Source organism: Microcaecilia unicolor, chromosome 13, assembly GCF_901765095.1.
Source record: "Microcaecilia unicolor chromosome 13, aMicUni1.1, whole genome shotgun sequence".
NCBI classification, from domain to species: Eukaryota; Metazoa; Chordata; class Amphibia; order Gymnophiona; family Siphonopidae; genus Microcaecilia; species Microcaecilia unicolor.
Genome location: NC_044043.1, coordinates 32,025,256 through 32,042,793, shown reverse-complemented (window position 1 = coordinate 32,042,793; position 17,538 = coordinate 32,025,256). Strand labels below are relative to the sequence as shown.

General features: G+C 43.1%; 1 protein-coding gene across 1 annotated transcript in view; it reads right to left on the bottom strand.

The window, feature by feature from the left end:
• Positions 1-15,097, bottom strand: part of CALN1 (calneuron 1) — a 195,536-nt gene extending 180,439 nt beyond the window's left edge. Inside the window, exon 1 of the mRNA XM_030185817.1 lies at positions 14,971-15,097. Coding sequence (XP_030041677.1) covers positions 14,971-15,097 — 127 coding nt within the window. The remainder of the gene's footprint in view (positions 1-14,970) is intronic.
• Between the last annotated feature and the right edge of the window lie 2,441 nt (positions 15,098-17,538).

Sequence of the window (17,538 nt, the reverse complement as noted above, 5' to 3'; positions counted from 1 at the left end):
AATCAGGTACTCAGGTTACAATTTTTAATTTGTTTCACTTTGGAAATGGAAATAAACAATAGGAGTCTCAGGGGCGTAGCCAGACACCCAAGTTTGGGTGGGCCTGGACCCAAGATGGGTGGGCAGAACTCCGCCTTGTCCTACAAGTGATTTGGATTCTCCCTCTCTCGCCTGCATGCCATATGGTCTTTCAAACATCCCCTCTTCCCCATATACCTTTTAAATAGCAGATTTTCACTGGCAGCAAACAGTTGTCGGGAGTTTTTGGCTGGTGGGGCTTGGGATCCCTGCCAGCCACATTATAGGTGTGCTGCTACTTGGTGGGCCTGAACCTAAAGTGGGTGGGCCTGGGCCCACCCCAGCCCACCCTTGGCTACGCCACTGAGAATAACTCCCTTAATCCCTACTGTAAAGTCCTGACCAAAACAAAAATGTTTTTCATGTCTCTGAGCTACTGCAATACCTGACAGGGAATTTTATTTTCCCTATATATGTGTATTCCTATTATTATACAAGTGTAGATTTTTGGTCCACCCAAGCCATGCCCAAACCAAGCTCAACTCTCCGTGTGGTGTGGATCTCCACGTGTAAAATAACAGCTTTCTGAAATGACTTTGCACTTGTATGTGATCTACATATGTAAGTTGCAGTATTTACACGTGGAAATGCTTCTAAAATAGTCTCCTTAATCTTCCACTTCTCTTTAGGTGATTGGCACTGTTTTTGAATATTGATTCCTACATGTACACATCAAAGGCTTCAGCCCACTCTGTCTGGCCCCCCCAAAAGAGTTCAGCAACCGGCTGCCTCATTCCCTCTTTCTTTCTCTCCCTTCCGCCTCCAGATACAGCAACTCCCCGCCTCTCCGGCCCCACAGGTTTTCCTCTTCTGCATCCCGCCCTCGCTTCCTGTTTCATCCGGTGCAGGCAGGGGATGTGCCTCACTGCAGCTGCTACAAAGGTATTGGGTACACCGAGGAGGCGGGGGAGCTGCCAGGTTGCAGGCTGAGGGCAAATGCCAGTTCGGGGTGCAGGCAAGGGAAAGAGAGATGCAGGGCAAAGGAGGGAGGAGGGAGGGTTGGAAGGCCTACCCATCTTAACTGTGGGCCCACACAAAATGACTAGTCTGGCTTCGTCACTGGTACGGTGCATGCATAGTTTACTCATCAAAGCAGCCATGCTACAGAGTTATGTGCTGCCCCACTTTGATTACTGCAATGCCCTCGTGCAGTCTTCCGTGTTCGATGTTGCAGGCTTTGCAGGTGCCACAAGACTCTGCAGCATGGCTGCTTGCAAGTGCAGGTGGGAGGGAGGGGAGCATATAACTCCTCAGTTGGTGCAATTGCACTGGTTGTCCATTATGTGGCGTATTGAGTTTAAGATTCTGGTGTTGGTGTTTAGGGTGCTCCTTGATGATACTCCGCTAGCCTTGCTTCAAGGCTTGCAGACATATTGTCCTCAGAGGGCTTTGAGTCTCAGGACCAGGGCTTTTTGTATGTGCCTTTGTTCTGTCAAGTTAGGGCTCATGCTTTTTTTGTCGCTGGACCTCGTTTGTGGAAACACTTCCTCCTGCAATGCGTCAAATCTCTTCTTTAGCTTTATTTAAGAAGCAATTGAAAACTTTCTTATTTTGTAAGGCTTTTTCTTGAAGAGGGAGGGAGTTTATCTGCTGAATTAGATGGGTATTCTGGGTATTTGTTTTGTTAAGTGTGTTACTGTTTTTATGAATATTTTTTGTAACCCACTCAGATGGCTGGATGTGCAAGCTATAAATATAGTAAATAAATAAATAAAATTAAATAAACTACTTGTGTACTCTTTCAAAAAATCCAAAGATTAGGAGACACACCATGAAGTTACAAAATAACAACTTTACATTTAAAGGAAATAGGAGAAAGTATTTTTTTCACTCAGTACATTTCTCCCCCTTTAATGTCCAATGCATACAATTTGCATGCTGTTAATTTCGAGCATTGCTCGGTAATTCCGATTCGATGTTCCAGCTGGTGTTTTCCAGCGCTGTCCTCCACAGCACTGGAGTTTTTTTTTTTTTAATTGCATTTGTATCCCACATTTTTCCACCTATTTGCGGGCTCAGTGTGGCTTACAATACATTGTTAATGATGGAAATACAATTTGTCACAGTACGATTATGGGTTACATTGTGAAGAGTTATGGGAAGACAGAGTCAAAGTCAAAATATCATTTGGGAATAGAACAATGGAATGTGACAATGGGGAAATGATAGGGCGATAGAACAATAGCAAGAGAACATTAGGGTATAACAATTTTGTCTGTGGGTAGAGTTTTAAGTATGGTGAAAGTATGGGGGAAGAGAATTCAGAAGAGAGTGTATTGATGCATTTCTATTAGTGTGTATGGATTTCATGTGTTTTGATCCTTGCAGTAAATTTTCTCAAAGAGATGAGTCTTCAATAGTTTGCGGAAGTCAGTTAATTCGTAGATCGTTTTCAGGTCGCATGGTAGTGCATTCCAGAATTGCGTGCTCATATAAGAGAAGGTTGATGCATGCAGTACTTTGTATTTTAAGCCTTTGCACTTAGGGAAGTGGAGATTGAGGAAAGTTCGGGATGATCTTTTAGCGTTTCTGGGTGGCAGGTCTATTAAATCAGACATGTATGTAGGGGCTTCACCGTGAATGATTTTGTGAACTAATGTGCATACTTTAAAGGTGATGCGTTCCTTGAGTGGGAGCCAGTGTAGTTTTTCACGTAAAGGTTTTGCACTTTCGTATTTTGGTTTTCCGACGATGAGTCTGGCTGCTGTATTCTGGGCTGTTTGAAGTTTCCTCAGTATTTGTTCTTTGCAGCCTGCATATAGTGAGTTGCAGTAGTCCAGATGACTGAGTACGAGTGATTGCACTAGGCTGCGGAAGATAGATCTTGGAAAGAATGGTCTTATTCTTTTCAGTTTCCACATGGAGTAGAACATCCTTTTGGTTGTGTTATTCGCGTGAGTCTCAAGTGTTAGGTGGCGGTCAATAGTGACTCCAAGGATTTTTAAAGTTTCTGAGATTGGCAGATTTAGTTTAGGTGTGTTAATAGCAGTAAATTTCTTCCCCCAGTGAAGTAACTAAAGAGGAATATTGATGGATCCCTTCATAAACTCTTCTCTTGGAAGTAGCTTGCTGAACTTTATTCAATGTAGCATACGCAAAAGCAATTTTAGCCAAAACTAAACCCTTGCTGTAGCTTCCTGTAATTGCTAGCTGTTTTTATCTCCCAACAAACCAAAATTATTTTCATCAACACCACAGCAAAATAATGTTTAATCTTACCATTGGCAGGGCAGTAGAGTTGTACCTTGTGCCTTCATCACATCTATGGATGGTTTCTAAGTAGACTATACTACAGGTTGGCAGACAGAATTAAAATAAAACCAGAACAGAAGGACCTGCAGCCCATGCAGTTAGCAGTAAAATAAATTATGGAAATTATTGCCCGACTGTTGCGTCTCCCGTGGTCTTATTCACACGAAAGCTCAGCCCCAGGCCTAGGAAAGGCTCCTGCAGTAACAGGGAAGTAATCTATATTTTCTGCCGCTGCCATCCAGCTCAGAAGCTGTGCATCAGGGGACCACAGTTTTTTTTCTTTCCTCTTATAAAATAATCAATAGCGCACAGCGGTAATTAGCAATCTGTTGTACTCTTTATTTTCCTTTTAAGGCAATTTGAAAAATCTAGAGTTACAGTGCTAACAAACTCCGATTTATCAAAGTTCCCCCCCTCCCCCTACCTCCAGAGGTACAGAACAGAAGAAACTGCATGATGAAGCAGGTCTTACACACTTTAAAAGCCAACACAACAAAAACACTTAAAGGACAGTACTGTAGAGAACAGAAAAATGCATAGGACCCAGAGTAAGTGTATTTGTGAAAGCAGCGGTCGCCACTGTACAGAGATTCAAATAAGGCATTCTCAGAAATGTAATGGTCTGGACAGAGGAGATTCAGAATCCAAACTGTGTTACCTGAAAACAATTTCTGCCATTCTCTTAGTGGCAGTAAAATTTATTTTGAGTGACTGGAGGATGAATAGAGCATGAGTTGCTTTCGTGAATCCTTACCAAAGGCATTCTATGGAAAAAAAAAAAAAATGAAAGAAACAGCCGAAACAATTTCAGCTCAGCTTTATAGTTACTTTAATGTACCACCCTACAATGATTTCCTGTAATTTCACAGCCTAAAGTTAAGTTTGCTTCAAGAGCAGACCATTTTAAATGTAAGACCATGCACTACTCCTAACAATCACGTGAAGATAAATGAGCTGTAAACTGTGGGAGTCAACATGAAATATGAGCTTTTGCAGAAGTTGCTGTTATTTTTATTGGGTGCAATACATCAAAGCTGCCTATGTATGATCCAAGGTGATTCGGAAATTCAGTACCAATGACGCCTACTCTGCAATAATACCTAAAACCCTTCATGCTTTAACTCACAGCACGCACTGAATTGCATTCCCATGTTGGAAGTAGCTGATATTTCTTATTCCCAACCCCCAACTCTCCCCCTCTCACCAGACTCTGAGGTAATTCCTAATCTACAGGTTTTCATTAAACGCCACACTCTGGGAAACAATTATTAAGATACACGTGGAGGGGCATAATCGAACGGGGCACCCAAGTTTTCATGAGGGCGTCCTCGCAGGACGGCCCCGCAAAGGGGCAGGGAAACCTGTATTATCGAAACAAGATGGGCGTCCATCTTTCGTTTCGATAATACAGTCGGGGACGCCCAAATCTCAACATGTAGGTCGACCTTAGAGATGGTCGACCTTAGAGATGGTCGTCCCCGGTTTTCAGCCATAATGGAAAGCGAGGACGCCCATCTCAAAAACGACAAAATCCAAGGCATTTGGTCATGGGAGGAGCCAGAATTTGTAGTGCACTGGTCCCCCTCACATGCCAGGACACCAACCGGGCACCCTAGGGGGCACGGCAGTGGACTTCATAAATGGCTCCTAGGTGCATAGCTCCTTTACCTTGGGTGCTGAGCCCCCCAAAACACAAAACCCACTGCCCACAACTGCACACCACTACCATAGCCCTAAGGGGAGAAGGGGGCACCTACATGTGGGTACAGTGGGTTTTGGGTGGGTTTTGGAGGGCTCACATTTACCACCACAAGTGGAACAGGTAGGGGGGGGGGGTTGGGCCTGGGTACCCCTGCCTGAAGTGCACTGCAGGACTCACTAAAACTGCTCCAGGGACCTGCATACTGCTGTCATGGAGCTGGGCATGACATTTGAGGCTGGCATAGAGGCTGTCAAAAAATATTTTTAAAGTTTTTTTTTTTAGGGTGGGAGGGGGTTGGTGACAACTGATGGGAGTAAGGGGAGGTCATCCCCAATTCCCTCCGGTGGTCATCTGGTCAGTTCGGGCACCTTTTCACGGCTTGGTCGCAATAAAAAATGGACCGAGTAAAGTCGGCCAAGTGCTCGTCAGGGATGCCCTTCTTTTTTCCATTATGGGCCGAGGATGCCCATCTGTTAATCACACCCCAGTCCTGCCTTCGCTATGGTGCCGACACGCCCCCCCCTTCTCCCCCCCTCCCCCCCCCCCCCCCCCCCCCCCCCCCGTGAACTTTGGTCATCCCCGTGACGGAAAGCAGTTGAGGACGCCCAAAATCAGCTTTCGATTATGCCAATTTGGGCGACCCTGAAAGAAGGACGCCCATCTCATGATTTGTGTCAGAAGACGGGCGCCCTTCTGTTTCAAAAATAAGCCTGATAGGCAGTCTTAATAGCAATGTATGCCTCTGGAAAAGAGAAATGCCAGGTTAGGGTGTGCACTAGGGAGCTGATATTAAGACCGCAGGAGATAGACCAGCTAACTTCCACGGCCGGCGCCGACCCTGGATTTTCAATACCGGACCAGTTCCAGTAACCGGCATTGAATATCCAATTTATTTTTGATCGGTTTAAAGATAACCAGCAAAGTTGATATTAAGACTTAGCTGGTTATCTTTAAACCAGCCAAAAATATCCTACGTTTTCACGTGGCCAAATATGGCCACTAAACCAACTATAAAAATCAGCAGATAGCCGGTGATATCAGGTGATATAACCGGAAAGCTGCTAGCTGAGGATAGCTGGTTATTCCCCACTGAATATCGGCGGATAGCCGGTTAAACGCTATTTAACCGGTCAGCAGTTGCTCTGGCCAGTTAAATAGTGCTGAATATCAGGGGGGGGGGTAGAAATTTTTTTTTATTTAATTTGTCATGCTGTTTCCATGTTTTCTCATGTGTTTTGTTTTTATTTTTGGTTTCACATTGTCCCTCTGAAGTAGAATTCTGTTGACATTGTATTTACCCCTCCAAACGCAGAGGCAATGTCAACAGAGTTCTACTTCAGAGGGAGATTTACTGGATTTTTAATTTGCGTTCACTTGAACCATCAGGTCTTAACACCCATTTACAACCTCCATTACCCTGCTTGTTCTAAACTGAAATATAAAACCATGTATGCTTCCACCTTTTCCTACGTCAGCACTCACCTGTGGAATGCACTGCCTAAATCAGTGAAAACGATCCGGGATTATCTGCCTTTCAGGAAGTCACTTAAGACCTGCTTATTTGAGCACGCATATCCCAACGAACCTGTCCAACCACACTGACCTCAGGACATGGCCCTTCTGGACTGACCCGTTTCTTTATCCTTACCCTCCACCCTGACTATCCCTTTCCGTTCATTGTACTCAACTATTTGTAATAAATGTTGTAATCCACATTGAGCCTGCCAGTGGTGGGAAAATTGTGGGATATAAAAGCTAAAAAATAAATAAATAATAAATCGGCTCCTGTGCGACGATCAGCATTCTGACGAATGTTTCTACCAGCTTCAGTATACCACTAGTCACTCAGCACAGTATTTATAATTAATTAAGCAACACTTTCTTTACATTTTATGTTTTTGGATGGAAGGGAATTTTTTAGTCTATGATTACATTAAACACCAAAGGTTTTGACTGTGGCTCCCCAAACTTTGAATAAGTGGAGTGTCGACCTGGCGACTTAAGAGACCATTTTCCCCCATTCTTTTTCCATATGTTTATTTATTTTTATGGTGACTTATTGGTCCAATACTGGTTGCTATTTTAACTGCTAAACATAGCCTGTTTGGCACTGAATATCCGCAACTAACTGGCTAGTGACTAGCCACTTACCACTGATATTCAGCAGGAGATAACCCATTATCTCCCACTGAATATTCGCGGTTAGGTGCTAAAATAAGTACTATTTAACCAACCAGGAGCCCTTCCTGGCCAGTTAAATAGTTTTGAATATCGGCCAGATTGTCTTCGTCTCTCCGCATTGTCTAAATCTTAATCATGTTGACCTTTTGTCTTCAGCGAGTGGAAAAAGCAGAGTCCAGTAACTACTGAATCTTTTATTGCTTGGAGCTTACATTCGTAAAAGCCAAGGGAGAAATTCATGGTCATTGCATATGCCTGGAAGTACCTTGATTTCTCCTTTTCTATATTTTGTGTTACGGAACAAAGATTTTTAATTCTTCTTTCCATTCCAGAGGAGAAAGGAGAATTTCCTACCTAAGAAACCCAGCTATATTAAGTGTAAAAAGTAGGAAATGTTTATAAATTGATAAAGTGGTAATGGAATGAGTAAAGAAAAAAGTATAGAGCTGTTATTTTAAAAAATGGTCTCGACTGGAAGAGAAGTATGGAGAGAAATCTAAAGAGGGTAATTTTATAACTGGGTACCTAGGTGGGTAGGCCAAGTAGGCACCTATTTTCAGCCTATTTTAAAATGACACAAATTGGAGCTCATTTTCAAAGCACTTAGACTTACAAAGTTCCATAGATTACCTTGTAACTTTGTAAGTCTAAGTGCTTTGAAAATATGCCTCGGGACACCTGTGTGTCTTTATAAAATACTAACACAAAACCTGCAAAAATTAAAGGTAACATAAACCGACGTACTTTTACAGCTGTTCAAGTATGACATAAATCTATGCAGCTGAACTACACATGTAGATGTGTATTTTATAACATAGCCACACAAGTCACAATTCTGCCCATGCGCTACCCAAATTCCATCCACAAACTCATCTACACTAGGGTAACATAAAAGTGTGCGTCTATTTGTCATCATGAGCCCTCGTTATAAGAGGCCTTATGCACATATAGGACTAGATTCTATACATGGCGCCAAAAAATTGGAGCTGAAAAAAGTGCTATTCTATAAGCCATGTTTAAATTTAGGCACAGTTTATAGAATAGAGCTTATACCCGGGGATCATGCCTAACTTGAGGCATGCTCAACAATATCTAATAAGGTGCCTATGCAATACCAATTTTTTTTTTTTTTTTTTTGAAGACCTCAGTCAAATGGAGTAGTTGAGCTGTGTATTTTCTCGGCTACCACTCTATCATCACCGGTCTTCCATTTTTCAATTTTGACTATGACTTTAACTTTTCAGTATCTCAATGGTGAGTTAAATTCCTTCTACGCTTCTATACTTGTGAGTCAGACATAACATTTAGCTTGTTGAAAGTGAGTTTTTCAATTTCACTTCTCTTGCTATTGAGACATGTTTTCAAAGGGGATTTTTGTTCACCATGGCATCATGTTTTGCCCAGCAGCTTTATCAAGAATTTTCCCTGCAAAAAATACACTACTGAATTCCTTCCATTGGTTTGACATAGGCGCTTGTAGATTTTCAGTTGTGATCCTCGATATATGTGCATTGAGTCTTATCTTAATAGATCTACTACTGAAACCTATGTAGGACAATCCACATGGACATTCTATGAGATAAACTACATTCTTGGAATTGCATGATGTATTTTTTCTAGCTTTAATTGCAAACCCTGTATTGAGGTTCACCCATACGGCACTTGTCATCGCTAGAAGGCACCATTGACAACTTGCACATTGCTGTTGAGACCCCTCAGATTGTTCCACTAAATTCTTATCATAACGTTGATGGCTCAACATCTCTACTATGGTTTTCCCCCATTTGTACGCAATTAGGGGATACTCCTCAAATCCTGGATATAACTGAAGTACATGCCAGTGGGTTCTCAGAGTTTTTACAATCTGATTTGAAATAGTGGAGTACAGTAACGCACAGGTTATTCAATCATGTTGAGTTGTCAGAGTCTTCTGTAATAACAGGTCACATCAGGCAAAGTAACACAACATAGTAGATGACGGCAGAAAAAGACCTGCATGGTCCATCCAGTCTGCCCAACAAGATAAACTCATATTTGTATACCTTACCTTGATTTGTACCTGCCTTTTTCAGGGCGCAGACCGTACAAGTCTGCCCAGCAGTATTTCCCGCCTCCCGTCAATTGGAAAAATATAAATCAGCTGTTTGAAAACGCCGCCGCCATCTTGGATGTCAGGAATGCTTTTGGTAAAAATGGTCCTGAGGAAATTATTGTTTATCTAAGATGTTTTTCATTTAAATTTATTTAACATAGTGTATTTTTTGCAGGGGACAATTCTTGATAAAGCCGCTGGGCGAAACATGACGCCAGGTCGAACAAAAATCCCCTTTGAAAGCATCTCTCAATAGCAAGATAAGTGAAATTGAAAAACTCATTTTCAACAAGCTAAATGTTATGTCTGACTCACAAGTATAGAAGCGTAGAAGGAATTTAACTCACCCTTGAGATACTGAAAAGTTAAAGTAATACTCAAAATTTAAAAAAAACAGAAGACTGGTGACGATAGGAGAGTGGTATCCGAAAAAACACACAGCTCCACTACTCTGTTTGACTGAGGTCTTCGAAAAAAAGAACAAATTGGTATTGCATAGGCACCTTATTAGATATTGTTGAACACTTATTTTGTAGCCTATGCTAACATTGGAGTCTGTATTCTTAGTTTGCTAACTTTGGGCATGGCCATTTGCATGATCTGAAACGTGGTGCAAGTGTACATGCCTAAATTAGGCGTGTATCCCTGTTATTCTATAACAACATGCGATAATTTTAGGAACACCCGCATTACACCAATGACCCTCCCATATTCATTGTGGGTATCCCGAAAACCTGACTGGGATGACTTTGGGAACCACTGCTGGATTCTATAACCTTCGTGCCAAACCCCTGGACATGCCCCTGACCCCCCCATGCCCCTACCACATCCATGTCCCCCTAGAACTTGCGTGCAATGGAATCAGCACGTGCAACTTCTAGAATAGTAAGGAAGGGCAGTTGGGTGTGCATATGCTAATTGGTGTCAATTAGTGCCAGTTAACACCAATTCAAGCAATAATTGGCTGTTAACTCCAATTAACTGCCAATTATTAAATTAAGTTGTGAGCACAATTGCCTTTATTCTAGTGTGCTATTTATAAATTTAGGCATGCAGGTTTATAGAATCCGGGGGGAAAGTGTCCATGTGCAGAGGAAGAGGATCAGGAGTCATATGAAGGTATTCAAGAGGAGCATGCCAAGGATTCCACATACAACACAATAGAATTTCATCACAAGTACGGCAATTTCCACTTTCCCTAGATAGAAACGCTCAGGAAGAGGATCACAAACCCCCTCGAATCATTTGCACATTGGGGCAAAGAGAAATACCAATATTAGAGAGGCTCAGATCCTTATTTAAGGTCTGCTAAGTCAACTGCACGTAACACATAACTAGATTTGTGTCTTTTAGTCATAGTAATGTTACATTGGAACATCACTGTGGGCTTTAACTGATTCTTGCCTCAGTGAATGTGTTAGCACGGTTCTAGGTCAGTTCCCACCTGGACAGTTCCCACCGGACAGTTCCCACCCACTAATTTCCATCTGGACAATCCCAACTAGGACAATTACCACTGAACCAATTTCCACCACACCAGGGAGGACAATTCCCACCCATAACTTTAAAAAAAAAACACACTAGGACAATTATTCTCCTTCCCTTTCTCCTTCCAGATCATTTGGTGGCAATGCCCCACAACCTCCCCCCCCCCCCCCAAAAAAAAATATTACCTTTTACACACTCCTTTCCCCTTCCAGACGTGCATTTCATGTGGGGGGCACACACCCCCAAACTACACCCTTACCAGCCTACTAGGCACAGGAAAAAAAAAAGATTTTAAATGCTTCCAGGTTTCAACCTAATTCATGTTTAAATTAGTAGATAAATGTCATATATAAGTAAATAAATAAATAGAAACTCTGAATGCTGAGCACAACACATGCTGGGTATCCCTATAATCGGCCCCTCAAAATGATAACCAATTACTCTACCTATGAAAATTTATTATTATACTTCCTCTGTGTACATTCATATGCTGCACAAACAAAACGGGGATGATGGCTGAGCGGCATGCCATCTCCTGTTCTCAATCTAACCTCCTTGTTCCCTGTCAGCGATGCACCAGATTCTCCATCAGCATCTGAAGTGCCATGCAGTCTCCTGTTCTCAATATAACTTCCTTGCGTCAGCATCGAAAAAAATTAAAAGACACAATACAAGAATGAAACAAATGGGAAATGACTGGGGAGGGAGGAAGAGTCACAGGTGGGAATTTACTCTCTTAGTTGGAAATTATCTGTGGGGGAATTGGTGAGTGGGAACTGTCCGGGTGGCTACTCGCCAGATACTGTTAGCACACAGTCAGTGCCTGTACTCAGGTTAAAGAAATCTTCCCCCCACTCCCCTTTCTCACCCGCACTACTACTACTACTACTACTACTATTTAACATTTCTAAAGCGCTACTAGGGTTACGCAGCACTGTACAATTTAACATAGAAGGACAGACCCTGCTCAGAGAGCTTACAATCTAAAGGACAAATGTACAGTCAGTCGAGTAGGGGTCATCAAAATGGGGCAGTTTAGATTTCCTGAAAGGTATAAAGGTTAGGTGCCGAAAGCAACATTGAAGAGGTGGGCTTTGAGTAAGGATTTGAAGATGGGTAGGGAGGAGGCTTGGCGTAAGGGCTCAGGAAGTTTATTCCAAGCATAGGGTGAGGAGAGGCAGAATGGGCGGAGCATGGAGTTGGCCGTGGTGGAGAAGGGTACTGAGAGGAGGGATTTGTCCTGTGAGCGGAGGTTTCAGGCGGGAACGTAAGGGGAGATGAGGGTAGAGAGGTAGTGAGGGGCTGCAGACTGAGTGCATTTGTAGGTAAGAAGGAGAAGCTTGAACTGTATGCGGTATCTGATCGGAAGCCAGTGAAGTGACCTGAGGAGAGGGGTGATATGATTATATCGGTTCAGGCAGAATATAAGATGTGCAGCAGAGTTCTGAATGGATTGAAGGGGGGGATAGATGGTTAAGTGGGAGACCAGTGAGGAGTAGGTTGCAGTAGTCAAGGCGAGAGGTAATGAGAGTGTGGATGAGAGTTCGGGTGGTGTGTTCAGAGAGGAAAGGGCGAATTTTGCTGATGTTAAAGAGGAAGAAGCGACAGGTCTTGGCTGTCTGCTGGATATGCGCAGAGAAGGAGAGGGAGGAGTCGAAGATGACTCCGAAGTTGCGGGCGGATGAGGGTGTTGTCAACTGAGATTGAAAGCGGAGGAAGAGGAGAAGTGGGTTTTGGTGGAAAGACGATAAGCTACTGAACTCTTAACTGGGACACAGGATAATATTAGGACATAGTAGGTAAACAATCTCAAGTGATCCTGTTTCTCACTTAAATGGATGCATGAGGACCACACTGAGGCAAATCTGAGGCAAATGCTTCATAATGAGACTCATATTCCAAAAATTTGTGCAACTAATTTTGAGAGAGAACCAGAGAGAATTTGAGGTTTCAGATTCAACCCCTCCCTCCCACCCCATCCAACACCCACAAACACATATTCCACTCCTGGACTCCTCCCCTCTCACTTCGTCCCTATGTTGTTCCTGGATTCCAACCCAGTTCCTCGGTTTGTTCCTGCCTGACTGTTCTTTGGAATGAGCTTCTGGCTTTGCACCTCTGTCTAGACCTGACTCCTCTGTCCGTTTATACCCTCACTCTAGAAGAGGATGCCTAAAGTGAGGTGCCAAATACGCTTAAGTTATGGCACACAGACACTTACACCCATGATTGTTACAATTGCACAATTTATGCACCACATAAATGCATGAGGATGTACATATGAGCAGAGCACAGGCATGTATGAAATTTACACATGTAATTTACAGAGTACTGTAGTTACATGCTACAGTGCCACATGGTATAAGTGGGTGTGCCTATAAATGCTGACTTACACAAGTATTCTATAACGGAATCTGGGCACCAGAGGCGGCCCAAGGTAATCAGCTGACTGAGGAACCCCGCCCCCCTTCACTGAGTCCAACATCTCTCCCTTCACACTCTCTCTCTCTCAATTCCCTCCCCCCCCCCCCCCCCCCCATCTTTCCAGCCATGGTCTGGCATCTCCTCAACCCCCCTTTCCCAAGTCTACCTTCCTTTTTTATTTTCCAAAAGTCATCATCGGCTGCGATTCCCATACACTGACCTGCCTGCACATTTCTATAGTGCTACTAGACGTATACAGTGCTGTACACATTATATGCAGGTACTTTCACTGTCCCTAGAGGGCTCACAATCTAAGTTTTTGTACCTGGGGCAATGGAGGGTTAAGTGACTTGCCCCCAGGTCACAAGGAGCAGCAGTGGGAATCAAACCCAGGTTGCCAGGAACAAAGCCCACTGCAATAACCATTAGGCCACTCCTCCACAGACTACCTTAGTGAAATCAGGCTTTCTAATACTTGTCAATGGATGGGATTCTTCAAGCTTGTTGGCTCAATGTACACAAAAATCTGCACAGCCTCTTTGGTATGGATAAGCAGCATTTCAGATAGGAATTAGCAGTTACAAACAATAATAAACTGAAGTAGGCCAGAATGTACCAGTAATAGCTATCTTCTATGCATCATAAGGTTGTGTTTCCTAACCCTGTATGTTTCTATTGACACATCCTGCCTTGAAAGAGATACTGCACAATGAGTTCTTCTTACAGCAATCTTAAAATCATTCTTAGAAATAAAAGGGTCAATTATGTCAGCGTCTACATGTCTGCCAAATAAAACATTCAGAAAAAAAATCACCAGTACTAATCTAGCACAGTAGAAGGCAGGAGGAAGCATATATATCTTTCTCCTGAATGCCACCTTCTTTTATTTTGTAGGTATTCTATACTTCCACCAAAAAATTCTATATTCTCATCCAGGGGCATAGCCAGACTTCGGTGGGAGGGGGGTCCAGAGAGTGCAAGGTGAGGGGGCACATTTTAGCCCCCCCCCCCGCCATTACCGACCCCCCCACCACCGCCGCTGCCACCACCAACAACAACAACTTTGCCTGCCAACGAACCTCTCGACCCCCCCTCCCGCCACAACCCTCCCCCACCACCGCCATCGCCTACCTTTGCTGGCGGGGGACCCCAACCCTCTCCTCTTATTCCGGCGCAAAGCTTCGTTCTGTTTCTGTGAGACAGACGTCCTGCACGCTGTACGTACAGGACGTCAGACTCACAGAACGAAGCCTTGCAGATCAGCCAGCAACGCGGCCACTGGCTGATCTGCAAGGCCTCGTTCTGTTTCTGAGTCTGACGTCCTGCACGTGCAACGTGCAGGACATCAGACTCACAGAAACAGAACGAAGCCTTGCGCCGGAAGAAGAGGAGAGGGTGGTGGTGGCGGCGGGGAGGTCAAAAATGGCGGGCGGGGTTAAAAATGGCAGTGGGGTCAGTGGCCTTGGGGGGGCTAAAATGTGCCCCCTCACCTCGGGCTCTGGACCCCCCTCCTGCCGAAGTCTGGCTACGCCCCTGCTCTACACACTAATTCTGCCTTGTCATAGATTCTGTGACCGGTTGCAGGGGGCCTGGCTATTGTGGGGTGGGTCCCTCAGTGATCACCCCACTATTGAAGGGTGGCCTAGCATTTGAGTACCGGCACCTTTTTTGCTAGAAAAAATGCACTAATTAGAATTATCCTATATTTCTGGTTTTTGTTTTTGTGATTTGTGTTAGGAAACATGCCTCTTACCATCCAGTTCTTCCACAGAGATGTTGGCTAAAGCTAACTGCTCGCTGTCACTGCCAGTGGAAAGAGATCGGTTCAAGTAATGGTTCCCTTTGTACAGCAGGCCAGCAGTCACATGGTGGAATGGCATCTTCTTCCTGCTCCCAGAGGAACCGAAAACAACAACAAAAAAAACCCTATTAACTTAAGAATCTCATCTCCTTCTACTTCTTACATAGAACAGGCTGCCATTTATAAAGCACAGAGATAGAGGTCCTCTGTGCCTCAGAGAGACAAACGTTTCAAAGAAGGAGTAAATAAGACAAATGACATGAAATGCCAGCTTAATTCAGACTTCCCACCTGCTTTTCCCCTTTGCTTCCAGTGCTAAATGAAAAAGTGGGCACTGGGAGTTAACTGATGCAATATGGAAAAGGCTTTCCAAGAATCAATGAGGTCTTAACTAGGATATCCTTCCAAATGTACTAGAACCACTTGGGGGGAGGGGAAAGCAGAATAAACAGTTTTGTTCCTTGTCATATTTTTTATTTTGCTAGTAAATTTAACGAGAACAAACAGCTGGCAATCAGGACATATACAATCCACACGGTAAATAATTAATTCCTATATTATATTGGCCAGATGGCGCAATGAACACAGAGTCTTTTTTTATCAGGTGCATCTCAACTTCCTGTCCCAACGCATCATAAGTTTCACCTGTGAGCCAGGAAGCTGAAGAAACATCTTTGAGATCTCAGGCAAGCTTCTGAGCCCATACAAGTGGTTTTCAGAGATAGATCTATTTGAAGGCAGAAGGGTGACCGTAATTTTCATATTAACCAAAATCCTCATTCCAGACAACAGACATGCCCAGGGGTTCCCAAATCTGTCAAGTTTGCAGGATATGCATAGCATACAAAAAGAGAAGTCCAAATCTCCCGTGAAGACAAAACAAAACACAAAAAAAAGGCGGAAGACAACCCAAAACAGAACAAAAACAAGGGAGTTAGAGCGCCAGAAAAGTTTAATAGGACCCATTAAACTTTTCTGGCGCTCTAACTCCCTTGTTTTTGGTCTGTTTTGGGTTGTCTTCCGCCTTTTTTGTGTGTTTTGCAGGATATGCATGACATATATTTGGAGACCATGCATATTAATTATGAATAGCCTGAAGCATGACTGGAAGCATGGTCAAAGTGAACCCCTGACAGAGTACATTCGCTTTGTAATTTATTAAGGGGTACATATTGCACAGCTAGTCACAGAGCAGTAGTGTCCAGGTTGGTTTATGGTTACTGCATTATAGCCTTCCGTATCATGTGACCTTTTTATCATGTGACCTTATGCTTCTGTGCTGTATCTTACAGCTAATACTTGACATGTGTGTATGTATTCTGTGCTACTGGTTTGAATTCCCAAATAGTAATTAGAATGAGTCTCTCCCACCTGACCTGCAATTCTGAGTTCTTAATTCTCTAATCAGACTAGCCTCACGTTGCTGCTCAAGAAAGCTGACAATGTAGGGGTTTTTAGGACAGTCCCTTACTGTGCTCAGTAGAGTGAGTGCTGGGATAAGATTTTTATAGCAAAATAGTTGCAATTTCTCTATTCTTTTGGTAGATAGAGGGAGTTTTTGTTTTTAATTCATCAAGCCAGCTGTTCAAAAAGATTTATACAGACAGCACTAATGCCAGTTGCATAAGTCTTTTTTGTGCATTGAATGTGCCATTGTAGCATCACCAGAATAATCTATTTCCACAATTGATCAAAAAATGCACCCTCCAATCACCACCTGAATCTCCACCCCCCCCCCCCCCTTACTTGCCCAGCAAAGCCAAAAGTACCATTTAAAATATAACACCCAGGGCAAAAGTCACAGTTCTTTTACCCTAGTTCTGCTCCTGGTCATCATGGCTTAAAATGCGTATATATATATATATATATATATATATATATATATATATATAGGAGAAGCTCATGGTCAAAGGCGACATATATCCATGTGAAAGGCAATTTTATCATTTAGACTCACACATTTCCACAGGCTTTGCACATATAAATGTTAGACTTAGGGTAAATTCTATAAATGGCACCCAAATTTGAGCACCAAAAAAAATGAGCTTGAAGCACTAGTCTATAGACAGTGAAGCTGGGTGCTGTTTACAGAATACTATTTAGCACTGGGATCCACTCCCAATTTGGAGTGCAAGGATTTACACCTACTGAAATCTGTAACGCGAATTTTGTAACACTGTGCATAAATTCTAGAAATGCCCCTAACCCACTCTTACCCCTCCCATGATCAAGTCCCTTTTTGGAACCATATGTAAAAATTTTGGTGTGCTTCTTTATATTTTTTATTTATAACAAATTTATATGGGAAACCAGCAAGGGTGGAAGTGGGAATGTTCTGAATGACAAAAGCAAACAGCTGAGCAAGAACGTTCAAAAGTTTATTGCCAAAGATAAACCAACCCAAATAGACCCAACATGAGCCATGTTTCGGCTAAAAAGCCTTCCTCAGGGGTCGTAAAAGTGCAAATCAATCTGCTTCACAGAATCATAAGGTATGTAGAACAACTGAGTTCTTGAAGT